The sequence below is a fragment of the Pleurodeles waltl genome, chromosome 1_2, assembly GCF_031143425.1.
Source record: "Pleurodeles waltl isolate 20211129_DDA chromosome 1_2, aPleWal1.hap1.20221129, whole genome shotgun sequence".
Classification (NCBI taxonomy): domain Eukaryota; kingdom Metazoa; phylum Chordata; class Amphibia; order Caudata; family Salamandridae; genus Pleurodeles; species Pleurodeles waltl.
Window position 1 is genome coordinate 982,485,684 of NC_090437.1, and position 13,434 is coordinate 982,499,117.

Genomic DNA, 13,434 nt, shown 5'->3' on the forward strand with positions numbered 1-13,434 from the left:
CAAATTGGTCTAATAGCACAGTTTATTCCGGGGATCCAGAATCAGCTGGCAGACAATCTCTCTCGAGATCACCAGCAAGTCCACGAATGGGAAATCCACCCACAAATTCTGAACACCTACTTCACACTCTGGGGAACACCACAAATAGACTTATTTGCAACAAAAGAGAACGCAAAATGCCAAAACTTCGCGTCCAGATACCCACACAAGCAATCCCAAGGCAATGCCCTATGGATGAACTGGTCAGGAATATTTGCTTACGCTTTTCCTCCTCTCCCTCTCCTTCCTTACCTAGTAAACAAATTGAGTCAAAACAAACTCAAACTCATTTTAATAGCACCAACGTGGGCAAGACAACCCTGGTACACAACACTGCTAGATCTGTCTGTAGTACCACACATCAAACTGCCCAACAAACCAGATCTGTTAACGCAACACAACCAACAGATCAGACACCCGGACCCAGCATCGCTGAATCTAGCAATCTGGCTCCTGAAATCCTAGAATTCGGACACTTACAACTTAGCCAAAAGTGTATGGAAGTCATAAAGCAGGCCAGAAGGCCATCCACTAGACACTGCTACGCAAGTAAGTGGAAAAGATTTGTTTGTTACTGCCATCATAATCAGATACAACCACTAGAGGCAACTCCAAAACATATAGTAGATTACTTGCTCCATTTACAAAAAGCAAAGCTAGCCTTCTCTTCTATTAAAATACACCTTGCAGCAATATCTGCATACCTGCAAACTACATATTCAACTTCCTTGTATAGGATACCAGTTATCAAAGCATTCATAGAAGGGCTTAAAAGAATTATACCACCAAGAACACCACCTGTTCCTTCATGGAACCTAAACGTGGTTCTAACAAGACTCATGGGCCCACCCTTCGAACCCATGCACTCTTGCGGAATACAATTCCTCACCTGGAAAGTTGCCTTTCTCATCGCCATTACATCTCTAAGAAGAGTAAGTGAAATTCAAGCGTTCACAACACAAGAGCCTTTTATACAAATACATAAAAATAAGGTCGTCCTACGACCTAATCCAAAATTTTTACCAAAAGTTATTTCTCCATTCCATCTAAATCAAACGGTAGAATTACCAGTATTCTTCCCACAGCCAGATTCTGTGGCTGAAAGAGCACTACATACATTAGATGTCAAAAGAGCATTAATGTACTACATTGACAGAACGAAGAACATCAGAAAAACTAAACAGCTATTTATTGCATTCCAAAAACCTCATGCAGGTAACCCAATATCAAAACAAGGTATAGCCAGATGGATAGTTAAATGCATCCAAATCTGCTACCTTAAAGCAAAAAGACAACTGCCCATTACTCCCAGGGCACATTCAACAAGGAAAAAAGGTGCTTCAATGGCCTTTTTAGGAAACATCCCAATGCAAGAAATATGTAAGGCAGCCACTTGGTCTACGCCTCACACATTCACCAAACACTACTGTATAGATGTGCTATCCGCACAACAAGCTACAGTAGGTCAAGCTGTATTAAGAACTCTATTTCAGACAACTTCTACTCCTACAGGCTAAACCACCGCTTATGGGGAACTAACTGCTTACTAGTCTATGCATACCATGTGTATCTACAGCGACAGATGCCATCGAACTGAAAATGTCACTTACCCAGTGTACATCTGTTCGTGGCATCAGTCGCTGAGATTCACATGGACCCACCCACCTCCCCGGAAGCCTGTAGCAGTTCAGAAGTTACCTTCAATTTTGTACATTTGTATATATATTACTTAATCCTTTAATAGGTACATACTTACATTTTTCATTGCGCGGGCACTATTACTATAGTACAACTCCTACCTCACCCTCTGCGGGGAAAACAATCGAAGATGGAGTCGACGCCCATGCGCAATGAGCACAGAAGGTGGAGTCACTCGGTCCCGTGACTCGAAAACACTTCTTCGAAGAAAAACAACTTGTAACACTCCGACCCAACACCAGATGGCGAGCTCATGCATACCATGTGAATCTCAGCGACTGATGCCACGAACAGATGTACACTGGGTAAGTGACATTTTCATTATCTACCTTCACCCTTCATCATGCCTCAGTGAGACTTTAATCTAGTCCTCACTTTTCTGATGAGTCCCTAAGAGCCTTTGCGCAACTCTCATCTCAGGCTCCTTACTATCAACATGTCCTTCTTGGTGGCAATGTCTACCCTGAGGGTCACTGACCTTCAGGCTTGGTCATCGAAGCCTCCATACCATGTAAGCCAGTCCAGCACCCTCCCTACTTTTTACACTCAACCCCATCACTTGAAGGAAGAGGAACAACTTCATTGTATGGACCCCAAAAAAGCATTGTCGTTCCACCTTGATCGCACAAAAGATTTTCAGGTGAACAACCAGTTCTGTGTGGGTTATGGTGGAGTGAAAAAGGTAAAGGATGTACTGAAACGGACTATTTCCCAGTGGATAGTCTGCATGAAGATGAGCTCCGCATTGGCCAAGAAGCAAATTCTGAGGGTTTGCGTGGTCATTCCACCAGAGCCAAGGCTGCAAACACTGCAGGGGGCTTGCAGAGTTCCGGTCCTGGATATCTGGCAGGCAGCAACGTGGTTCCTTCTGCACATCTTCACCAAGCTCTACTGCCTGGACAGTCGGGTCCATCAGGATGGGTATTTTGCCCATTCGGTGCTTCAGGGCTTCTTAGTGTGAATCTGTTTCGCAGAGCCACCTATGTGAAAGTATTGCTTAGGTATCGATTCTGAGGTTTGGAAAACGTGGCTAGAAGTCTCTATCAGATGAACAAGTAACCTACCTCTGGTAACGCTGTATCTGGTAGAGAGACTGCGTAGCTGCAGATTCCTTATCGACCCACCCATCCTCTTTGCTCTGCAAACTGATTTTTAGGGACAGGATTGTTCTCTCAGGGCCCTAGTTTTTCACACCAGTGCTCAGTGTTCTTCGTCGCTCAGCGCACCTGTGGTGGAATGGTGGGAAGTTGTGAAAAGAAATTGACATCAGGAGGTTGGGGTGGCTCCTATATAGGGACTGCGCATGTCACTTATGGCGCATATGACACCAATGATGCTGCGGGTGCTGAACGACTTCACCCACCGGCACACAGGGGTACAGCTCACAGGCAAGTTCTGGATCCAGTCTGAGACTTCGGAATTATTCTAGGATAAGTAATCTTTGGCTAGATATAGTCTTTACCAGATAAGGCGTTACTGAAAGTAAGTCACTTCTTTATCAGTGTAACATTGCAATTAAATTATTGATCTGAAAACTGCATGGCCGAGTTGTGGGGGAATGCATCATTTTGGCACGTCTTCCCATTTAACCTTTTTCCCCTGCACAGGTCTGTATGAAACCTTGCATGCCAAACCTTATGCAATTCTGGTATGGCATTGCAAAATTCTGTGTAGATTTTCAAATGGTATGAACAAATTAACAATGCAGAAATGTATTTCTATTAGAAAGCATAGCTGAATCACTGCAACACAGTTACTATGTAATATATATGTAGTCTCTTTATATTGGTGAAACATTAAGTTAGATGTTGGGGAATCATGCAGTTATATAAACACACAAAGTATCAACAGTAATTGCAGTGTAATAACACTGAGTAGCCAACTTCAAACCAAAATATACTGTTTGCTTCCCATTCCCTATGCTGTGAGCTTTCCAGTATTCCAGTTCATAAAGAACCTAGTCTTCTTTCCAAGGTAACAAGGGCCAATATTCTTAAATGTGACTGGATCAGACTACCAGTCGTACTACCAGAATTTTCAACTCTGGTTGTACTATTGACATTGTTAGCTGATTGTGATCACTCGCTAAATTACTTAGAAAGGACAATATAATGAATTCCACATTACCATGTTAATATCTGAGGTACGTCAAATTGTATTTTTTTCTTAATTTTTATGATTCTGTCTCTCCACTTGCTACAATATTTTGAAGCATATTGGTTCTTTCCTATTTTTCTGCTCTTAGGTGTGATCTTGGACGAATTTAAACTCAGTTAGGAGTTTCTGTCTGGTGACACTGTTTTGCAGTCCCTCTGTCGGATTTGTAGACTGAGTTATGATTCCTTGTTTTCTTTCTGTGATAAATAAAGAATTGATTAAACATAATCCAAGTTCTTAGTGTTAAGGTTTTAGAGGATTTTTTTCTTTAACCTAGTAATCTTTTTTTTGTCTGTTTTGGGTTCTCACACTTTCTTCAAAGTTGAATATCTGGCTATCCAAGATGCTAGCAACGTCCAGTGTATGGTTCCCTAACGAAGATCTTGATAGTATGGGACGTAAGATAGGACTGAATCTTATTGGAAAATTGGAAAAGAAAGCCAATCACGGCTAACAGCACAAGCAAGGATGATTCAGGATCTCTGCACAGCCAGTCAAGAAATTGGATCATTAAAACCTTTGCTACTTGGGCCTCTGAGGTTAATGGTGGGTCTGTGCTCTGCTCACACTTAATGGCGGATAGTTTGCACAGATAAAGGCGAGATTGTGTTAGATAAGGCAAACGTCAATCAAGGAAAGTAGAACATTGATGAGTGATCACAAAGCGGAGTGATCACTTTGCTCACCTGCACCAGTAAGTTTTTGCTGGGCAGCCCTTCTCTAGCTCCTATGAGGTGTAGACAGGGTATTTGCATCACCATTTGTGGTAACTGAGTGACCTAGAAGCTTTCATGCAGCCATGGTAGATCATCTGTAAGACATTGCAACAGTGCTTCAGCAAGTCATCCAGTCATAGCTCAAAGAGAATAGGCAGCAGTCTGCTGTATATTCAGTCAGCATTGCAGCAGGGTTCTCATGTCTGTGCTGTTTTTAGGTCTGATGTTAGCTTCGAACATTTGATTTTACTTAAACTGTATACATACTACACTTACATTGGCTTTCAGTCAGCCCTTTTCATCCGTTGGTTGTTGTCATTCATATATTTAGTCTGCTCTCTACAGCACACAGCGTGGGGCCGTGGTTCAGCCCTCTTTAGTCATTGGCTAATCCATGCACAAAGTATATCCCTTAAGTGGGAATGTGTACTTTTTAAGATCAACAAATATTCTTGCTTTTAGCCAACATATATATATCTATATACATTTTTTTTTTTTACTACTGATGGAGGGGGTGCTGGCGGATTCCCCTCAGTACATTATTCAAGCAAATACCATGGAAAACCAACTACGAATTAGCAAAAACATAAAGGTGTCAGTCAACACCAAAACTATTGGCTTTGCCAAAGCTTTTTTCTAGTGTTTGAGTGGAACTCCAATTCATAGTCAGAGCCTTTGGTCAATGTGCAGTAGCTGTAGGAAAATGGCTCCCTGTTGCCCTTCACTTTTTGCCTGATATTGATGCTGACTTGACTGAGAAGTGTGCTGGGACCCTGCTAACCAGGTCCCAGCACCAGTGTTTTTCACTTAAAAATGTACCATTGTTCGACAATTGGCGCATCCCTGGCACACAGATAAGTCCCTTGTAAAAGGTACCAGTGGTACCAAGGGCCCGGTGACCAAGGAAGGTCCCTAAGGGCTGCAGCACATGTTGTGCCACCCTAAGGGACCCCCCACCTAACACATGCACACTGCCCTTGTAGATTGTGTGTGTTGGTGGGGAGAAAAAGGCAAAGTCAACAGGGCATCCCCCTGAGGATGCCATGCACACAAAATGCTGCCTGTGGCATAGGTAAGTCTCCCCTCTAGCAGGCCTTACAGCCCTAAGGCAGGGTGCACTATACCACAGGTGAGGGCATAGCTGCATGAGCAATATGCCCCTACAGTGTCTAAGTCTATTCTTAGACATTGTAAGTACAGTGTGGCCATATTAAGTATATGGTCTGAGAGTTTGTCAAAACGAACTCCACAGCTCCATAATGGCTACACTGAATACTGGGAAGTTTGATATCAAACCTCTCACAATAATAAACCCACACGTATGCCAGTGTTGGATTTATTAAAGAAATGCACACAGAGGGCATCTTAGAGATGCCCCCTGTATTTTACCCAATCCTTCAGTGCAAGACTGACTGGTCTGTGCCAGCCTGCTGCTGAGAGATGAGTTTCTGACCCCATGGGTGAGGGCCTTTGTGCCCTCTGAGGCCAGAAGCAAAGCCTGCTCTTGGTGGAGGTGCTTTCCACCTCCCCCTGCAGGAACTGTAACACCTAGCAGTGAGCCTCAAAGGCTCAGGCTTCGTGTTACAATGCCCCAGGGCACTCCAGCTAGTGGAGATGCCCGCCCCCTGGACACAGCCCCCACTTTTGGCGGCAAGTCCAGGGGAGATAATGAGAAAAACAAGGAGGAGTCACCCACTAGTCAGGACAGCCCCTAAGGTGGCCTGAGCTGAGGTGACCCCTGCCTTTAGAAATCCTCCATCTTCATTTTGGAGTATTCCCCCAATAGGAATAGGGATGTCCCTCCCTCAGGAAGGAGGCACAAAGAGGGTGTAGCCACCCTCCAGGACAGTAGCCATTGGCTACTGCCTCCCCCCCACCCCCCCAGACCCAAATACACCCCTAAATTTAGTATTTAGGGGCACCCCAGAACCCAGAAATCAGATTCCTGCAACCTGAACAAAGAAGGACTGCTGACCTACAAGCCTTCAGAGACGACGGACGATGACAACTGCTTTGGCCCCAGCCCTACTGCCCTGTCTCCTGACTCGGAAACCTGCAACCAGCGACGCATCCAACAGGGACCAGCGACCTCTGAAGCCTCAAAGGACTGCCCTGACCCCCAGGACCTCCCGGTAGCAGCTCTGCTCAACAATCTGCACATACTTGCAACTTTTCTATCACTTTAAAGACTTCACTCTTCCCACCAGAAGCTGAGACTTCACCCCCTGCACCCGACACCCCCGGCTCGAAATCCAGTGAACAAACACCACAGGGAGGACTCCCCGGCGACTGCGAACCCATGTGTAGCTCGAGACGACCCCCGTAGACTCCCACAGCGACGCATGCAGAGAGAATCCAGAGGCTCCCCCTGGCCACGACTGCCTGTAACAAGGGACCCGGCGCCTGGACCACGCACTGCACCCGCAGCCCCCAGGACCAGAAGGAACCAAACCTCAGTGCAGGAGTGACCCCTAGGCGACCCTCTGCCTAGCCCAGGTGGTGGCTGTCCCAAGAACCCCCCCATGCCTGCCTGCACCGCTAGAGTAACCCCTGGGTCCCTCCATTGATTTCTATCACAAACCCGACGCCTGCTTTGCACACTGCACCCGGCCACCCCTGTGCTGCTGAGGGTGTGTTTTGTGTGCCTACTTGTGTCCCCCCCCACCCCACTGGGTGCTCTACAAAACCCCTGTGGTCTGCACGTGGGTACTTACCTGCTGGCAGATCGGAACCGGAGCACCCCTGTTCTCATAGGCGCCTATGTGTTTTGGGCACCTCTTTGACCTCTGCACCCGACCGGCCCTGAGATGCTGGTGTGGTAACTTTGGGGTTGCCCAGGAACTGAGAAACTGAGACTTGTAAGTGTCTTACTTACCTCACAATCTAACCAATACTTACCTCCCCCAGGAACTGTTGATTTTTGCACTGTCTACTTTTAATATAGCTCTGTCAAAGTTCCTAACTTACCTGTGTGGCATACCTTGCATTTTATGTATTTACTTCAAATCTTGAACCTGTGGTTCTAAAAATAAATTATGAAACAATATTTTTCTATATAAAAAACTATTGGCCTGGAGTTTAGTCTTTGAGCGTGTCTGTTCCTCATTTATTGCCTGTGTGTGTACAACAAATGCTTAACACTGCTCTCTGATACGCCTACTTCTCGACCACACTACCACAAAATAGAGCATTAGAATTATCTAATTTTGCCACTATCTTACCTCTAAGGGGAACCCTTGGACTCTGTGCACACTATCCTTTACTTTGAGATAGTATATACAGAGCCAACTTCCTACAGTAGCTCACTGCGAAAGCCCCTACAAAAGTGCATTGTTAAAGCTTTATGTATGTTTGAAATGCCTGAACAAAGGTTTCCCTATTCTTGCAGCTGTATCCGCCTCTGGCACATACTTCCATATTTGGAGGATTTGTGCAGGAAAACTAAAGGGAAGTCCCAGGACCTTGCTCCTTATGCATTGCAACCAAACATATCTTGGGGATAAAGTGGATGGAACCTTCCTTTTTTCTCACTCTATTTGCACTTGAAAAGATTCCATCATGAATGGCAAAAATAACGAAGGGTGTACGGCAGGGGATACACAATGTAATTTGTAGATATTCTTATGTTCATAGTCATGGAATGATCACCAACATTCCCATTTATATTTTTAAAAAGGATAAACTAAGGAGGGACTTAATTTATAGGCTACATTAGGCAGTGTTCCCGGGGCAGCTCCTGCATCTCAAAAACTATTTAGTTAATGTACCAGACTGGACCCAAAGTAAGGGGTCCCAGGTGGCTTTTTGTACTCCTTTCAGACTACGAGGTGGGTAGATCAGCTCCCCCCTCCCACCTTAATAACATAGATGGACCAGCAGTGTACATGAGGAACATCTTTATTGCTATTCTGACAAATTCCTTTAGATTTGTGCCACCTTAAAACTGAGTCAAAGCTCAGAATTGAAGGTGAACATCTTGAGGCAAAAGGAACAAACTAAGCTGTCAACCTCCTTGTACAACTACATTAATATAGGCAAAGTGCCTAACACCCTTAATGTAACATAGGTACTTCACTATCCAAAGTTTACAGTTTGCTGTCTGCTAATAAATAGCACTATGTGTCTAACTTTTGTCTATGTTCTGCCAGTTAGAAAAACATCCTTTTTCATATTTGACTGAATGCAAATATTTGTATGCAGATGTTTTTACTGCTTATATATTCCTACCAGTAGTAGAACACACCAGAAAGACATAGTGTAAATAAGCATTATTTTTATTGTAGACACCAATTATTGGACAAAAATATGGTGATCAGCACAGCACCAATGCCAGAAATGGGAAGCCCAAAGTTATTGCAGTCACACGAAGCACATCTTCAACTTCTTCCGGTTCCAATTCCAATGCACTTGTACCAGTTAGTTGGAAAAGACCTCAGCTTTCACAAGTGAGTAGAAATTACTGTTGGTAAGTCCCATGCAAACCAACCTGTTAAAATGTGTCATGTTAATGTAAACTCTTACATATCTTCCTTTAGTTATATTATACTGCTACCAAATATTTCTTGAAATGTTTTAACTTTTTTAATGTGCTGGTTTCACTTAATTATCACTTGCCCAATTATGCTGAAGTGCAGTGGCCAGCAGTTACTGCTACACCTGTGTCAGGGTCAGCATCCTTTTGTTCAAGCTGTATTTTCAGTTGATTTTTGTAAACATGTTAGAGATCATGTTTGTCAGTCAACTGTTTGATGGTGGCCTGTAGTGAGTTCTGTTAATTTACTTCTGATAGTCAAAGTGCCTACACCGTAACTTTTTTTTTATTAACAGGCACGTGTTTTGCCTTCACAAGTAACCTGTGGAAAAAAGGATTGCCTTAATATAATCAAAATACTTTAATGCAATAGAATGTGTCTTGAAAGGTCTGTGGTACATCCCAAAACTACATAGACAGTCACTCCACTGTCCTGTTAATTTATTTAAACAGTTTCTTTCAACATCTCCTTCCTCTCTGAGTACTCATAAATACACCTGATCCCACACAGCCTCTTGTGCAGTGTACTCAAGCCCTCGGTGTAGACTTTTCTAATGCCCTGGGTGGGGGCCAGATGAAGCATTCTAAATAAATGGACAATTATCTTCTCATCTTTCACATGCCTTACAAGTCAGCGGAGGTAAACCAAGTTTCGGATACTTCTAATTTCCCAGAACTCGGACTGGATGTCGAAACTTTTGGAATAGAACTCTTTTGTGTGGTGGTAGGTGGCATGTGGCTCGATGCTGACATAGTTCCCCTGTGGAAGTTAAAAGTGGAGCCCTACATAAGTACCACCCATGCACACTGATGTCTGTTCCTTTCATTCATCGCAGTTTCAATCCCAGTCAAGAGGACGGTCTCTGGATCGGTCTCAGAGTCCAAGATATTTGTCATCTGGCCACTTGGGTCAATCACACCGCAAGAAGAAGAGTACGAAGTGGAAAAGGTCTTCAACTTCAGCTTGCCCATTCGAGGCCTGACATGGGCTGGACATCACTGACTTCTAGGGCAGAGCGGTTTCATCGTGGGTGGCCTTAGTGTGTCACTTCTGGCTGGGGACAACTGGCTTTTCAGGGGATGTCCAAGGATTGTTTATGAATATGCCCTTTGATGGTATCTCTCTCTTTGGGGACAAGGCAGACTCAGAGCTGGAGACCTTCGAGGATAATGGGGCTAGGGCGTATCCATGGCCCCTTGCCAACCCCAGTCAGTTTTTCGAGGCCACAGAAGGGGTTTCCAGACACATCTTTACTCTATCAGGTCCTTCTCTTTATTGTGTCTCTTACACAGCAGGGCTCTGCTCTAGGCAGTCTCAAGGGCTGTCTTTCTGCCATTTCAGCCTTTCTGCGGCTACCTGATCAGCCGTCCTTCTTCAGATCCCCTGTTAACACATTTTTGAAAGGGTTACAACACATGTTTTAGAGTTCACCTCTTTATCATGCCTTAGTGGGACCTTAATTTTGTGCACACTTTTTTCAAGTGCACTCCCTTTGAGTCTCTACATAATTGTCCCCTCAGGCTTCTTCCTATCAAGACAGTCTTCCTCTTGGCAATAACATCAGCCCGGAGGGTCAGTGAGCTTCAGATCTTAACATCAAAGACGCCATATCTGAACATCTTTCCAGGCAAGCTGGTTTTGCATACTAGGGCCTCTTTCCTGCCAAAAGTAGTCAGTCCATTTCCTGTAGACAAATCGATCATCTCGCCTACTTTTTATGCTACGCCACATCCCTCTAAGGAAGAGGAGCTTCTTCACCGTCTGGACCCAAAAAGAGCATTGTTGTTCTACCTTGACCTAACAAAAGAGTTCCGGGTGGACGACCAACTCTTCGTGGAATATGTCAGAGCGCAGAAAGGAAAGGTCATGCAGAAAGACTATCTCCCGTTAGATCATGCTCTGCAATAAGATCTGCTATGCATTAGCCAAAAAGCCACACCTTGAGGGTTTGCACATTCATTTTGCCAGAGCTAAAGCTGCAACCACTGCATTAGCGCACGGAGCACCAGTCCTGGACATCTGCCAGGCAGCAACGTGGGAATATCTGCACAAGTTTACCAAAACTATTTCCTGGACATTCAGGTCCGTCGGGATCAGCACTTAGCCCATTCGGTCCTACAGGACAGTTTAAACTAAACTCTGTCTCGCAGACCCACCTCGGGGAGGTATTGCTCCGGTATGTATTCAGAGGTAAGGAATCGGTAGCTAGAAGTCTTTCAGATGAACAAGTCACTTACCTACAGTAACGCCTTATGTGGTGTGGCTTTATCTAGCTGCAGATTCCTTACTTACCCACCCATCCTCCATGGTCTGCGAACAGATTTCTGGAGACAACGTTTTTCCCCTTCCAGGGCCCTAGTTTTCCACACCACTGGTATTCGTGGATCTGTGCTTCTGGCATGGACAGTTGCAAAAGAAACTGTCAGCGCTCTGGGGTGGCGCCTATATAGGCACCACGTATGTCAATTCTGGCCTGGGCGATGGCCCGTGAAACTGAACAATGCCATCTACTGGCGCACACACATATTGCTCAAAAACAAATTCCAGAACCAGTCTGACGCCTGGGGAAAATTCAAAGGAAAGAAATCTGCAGCTAGAGTCTCTACCAGATAAGGCGTTAAAAAAAAGTGAATTAACTTGTTGGTCAGGCTCACTTGTGTTTCGACATGGACAGTTCTGAGACATTTTGGCCTCCTGGTATTGGGCATCCTCCTGAGTCCCAATGCTTGTGAGCACATGCAGTCCCTGATGTAGAGCTTCAGATTACAGTGGGCTCAGGTCTTGGGGTTGCCTCATGGCCTGACCCTCATGTCGAAAGAAGCAGCAGAGGACATTCAGGTCCAGATGGCAGCGGATAGCCTGACCTTCGCAGGCCGTTCTTCCTACCTGAACCAGAGCATACAGTATTGACAGATGCATCATCTCTGGGGTGGCATGGTCACCTGGATGAAGTGAAAATAGGGGGGGTCCTTTGCTGTCCAGTGAAGCAAAGGCACCATATCAGCCTTCTGGATCTTCATGTCATTCAGTTAGCCCTGAAGGCCTTTCACCAAGTCAAAATGAACAACACAACTGTTATGTTGTACCTTAGTAAGCAAGGCATTATTGGGTTGCGGATATTGCCAGCAATCGCTGAGTCTCTGGCAGTGACTCAAAGTTGTGATGAGGGTTTTAAAGAACTCTCATATGTTTACTTCTGCATCTTTTATCTGGATACTATTAGGCTTTGACTTGATATTCACGTTCTTCAAGTTCACACTTGAGCCTAGTCACAGTTGTTCTCTGTGGTTGCTGACCATTAGGACTGTTTTCCTCATCTTTAGTGCTTATGCATGTTGTCAGTGAACAGCAAGCAATGTCATTATAGCCACCATATTCCACCTTCTTAACTGAGACGCTGGTGCTCTGGCATCTTTTCTACTGAAAGTCATTTTGCTCCTCCATGTGAGTCGGTCCATCACAGTTTCTTTTTCGTAGGTCTGGCATTAGCCAAACGTTTTGATTTTACTGGAATTATATATAGAACATCCCTAATTACTCCAGTATTGGAACTTTCATAGATTCACATGCTTGAATCATTCCCTTTCATCGAAATGGGAGTCCCCGGTACAAATTACACAAGTAGTGTTGAAATATATTAACAAAAGGACCCTAGGCCTCTTCAATTTAACAGTCTATCAGAGTCATTTTTAGGAAAAGGACCAAACTTGAGCATCCACCAATCAGACGACACCACCCTCTAGAATCCTCCTGAGAGAAGCTCCAGCACCTCAGATTTTCTACCGCACATCGTGCTAGGGAGTCTCCTCAGAGCTCTGCTCTTTCTTCACACCATTTGGATTAGCTTCAACATATTTTTCTCTGGGAAAACTTATTTGAACTGATTGGAATAACACCGTCAACATGTCTGATAAAGAGAAGAAGGGTTTATTCAGAAATTGCAAAACTTGTGGTAAGAAGAGACTACATTCTGAAGACCCTCATCAGGATTGTATATACTGCCTCTATCCAGACCACTCAGCCAAGGACTGTAAGGTTTGTCGTACCTTTTCCTCTAAGACTCTTAAGGATAGAGAAGGCAGATTATTGATTTGGCTGCACAAACTTAAATACAGAGAGAATCCAGTCTCTGACTCTGATAGTGATGACTCTTCAATATCTAAAAAGTCATCAAAAAGGGCGAGATCAGACACAAGATCTCCCTCCCAACAATCGAGAAAAGACCACAAAAAGACTGCCTCAGGGTCTTACATGGACCACAGCCCATCTACTTCACCTCAAAAATCTTCCAG

The 13,434-nt window shown here is 44.5% G+C and overlaps 1 protein-coding gene across 12 annotated transcripts in view; it reads left to right on the forward strand.

Moving 5' to 3' along the window:
- The window catches only part of FRYL (FRY like transcription coactivator), a 1,894,812-nt gene that overhangs the window by 1,533,181 nt on the left and 348,197 nt on the right, over positions 1 to 13,434 (forward strand). For all 12 annotated transcript variants that reach the window (XM_069201557.1, XM_069201569.1, XM_069201550.1 and 9 more), the window contains one exon: positions 8,894 to 9,055. In XM_069201557.1, coding sequence (XP_069057658.1) covers positions 8,894 to 9,055 — 162 coding nt within the window. The remainder of the gene's footprint in view (positions 1 to 8,893; positions 9,056 to 13,434) is intronic.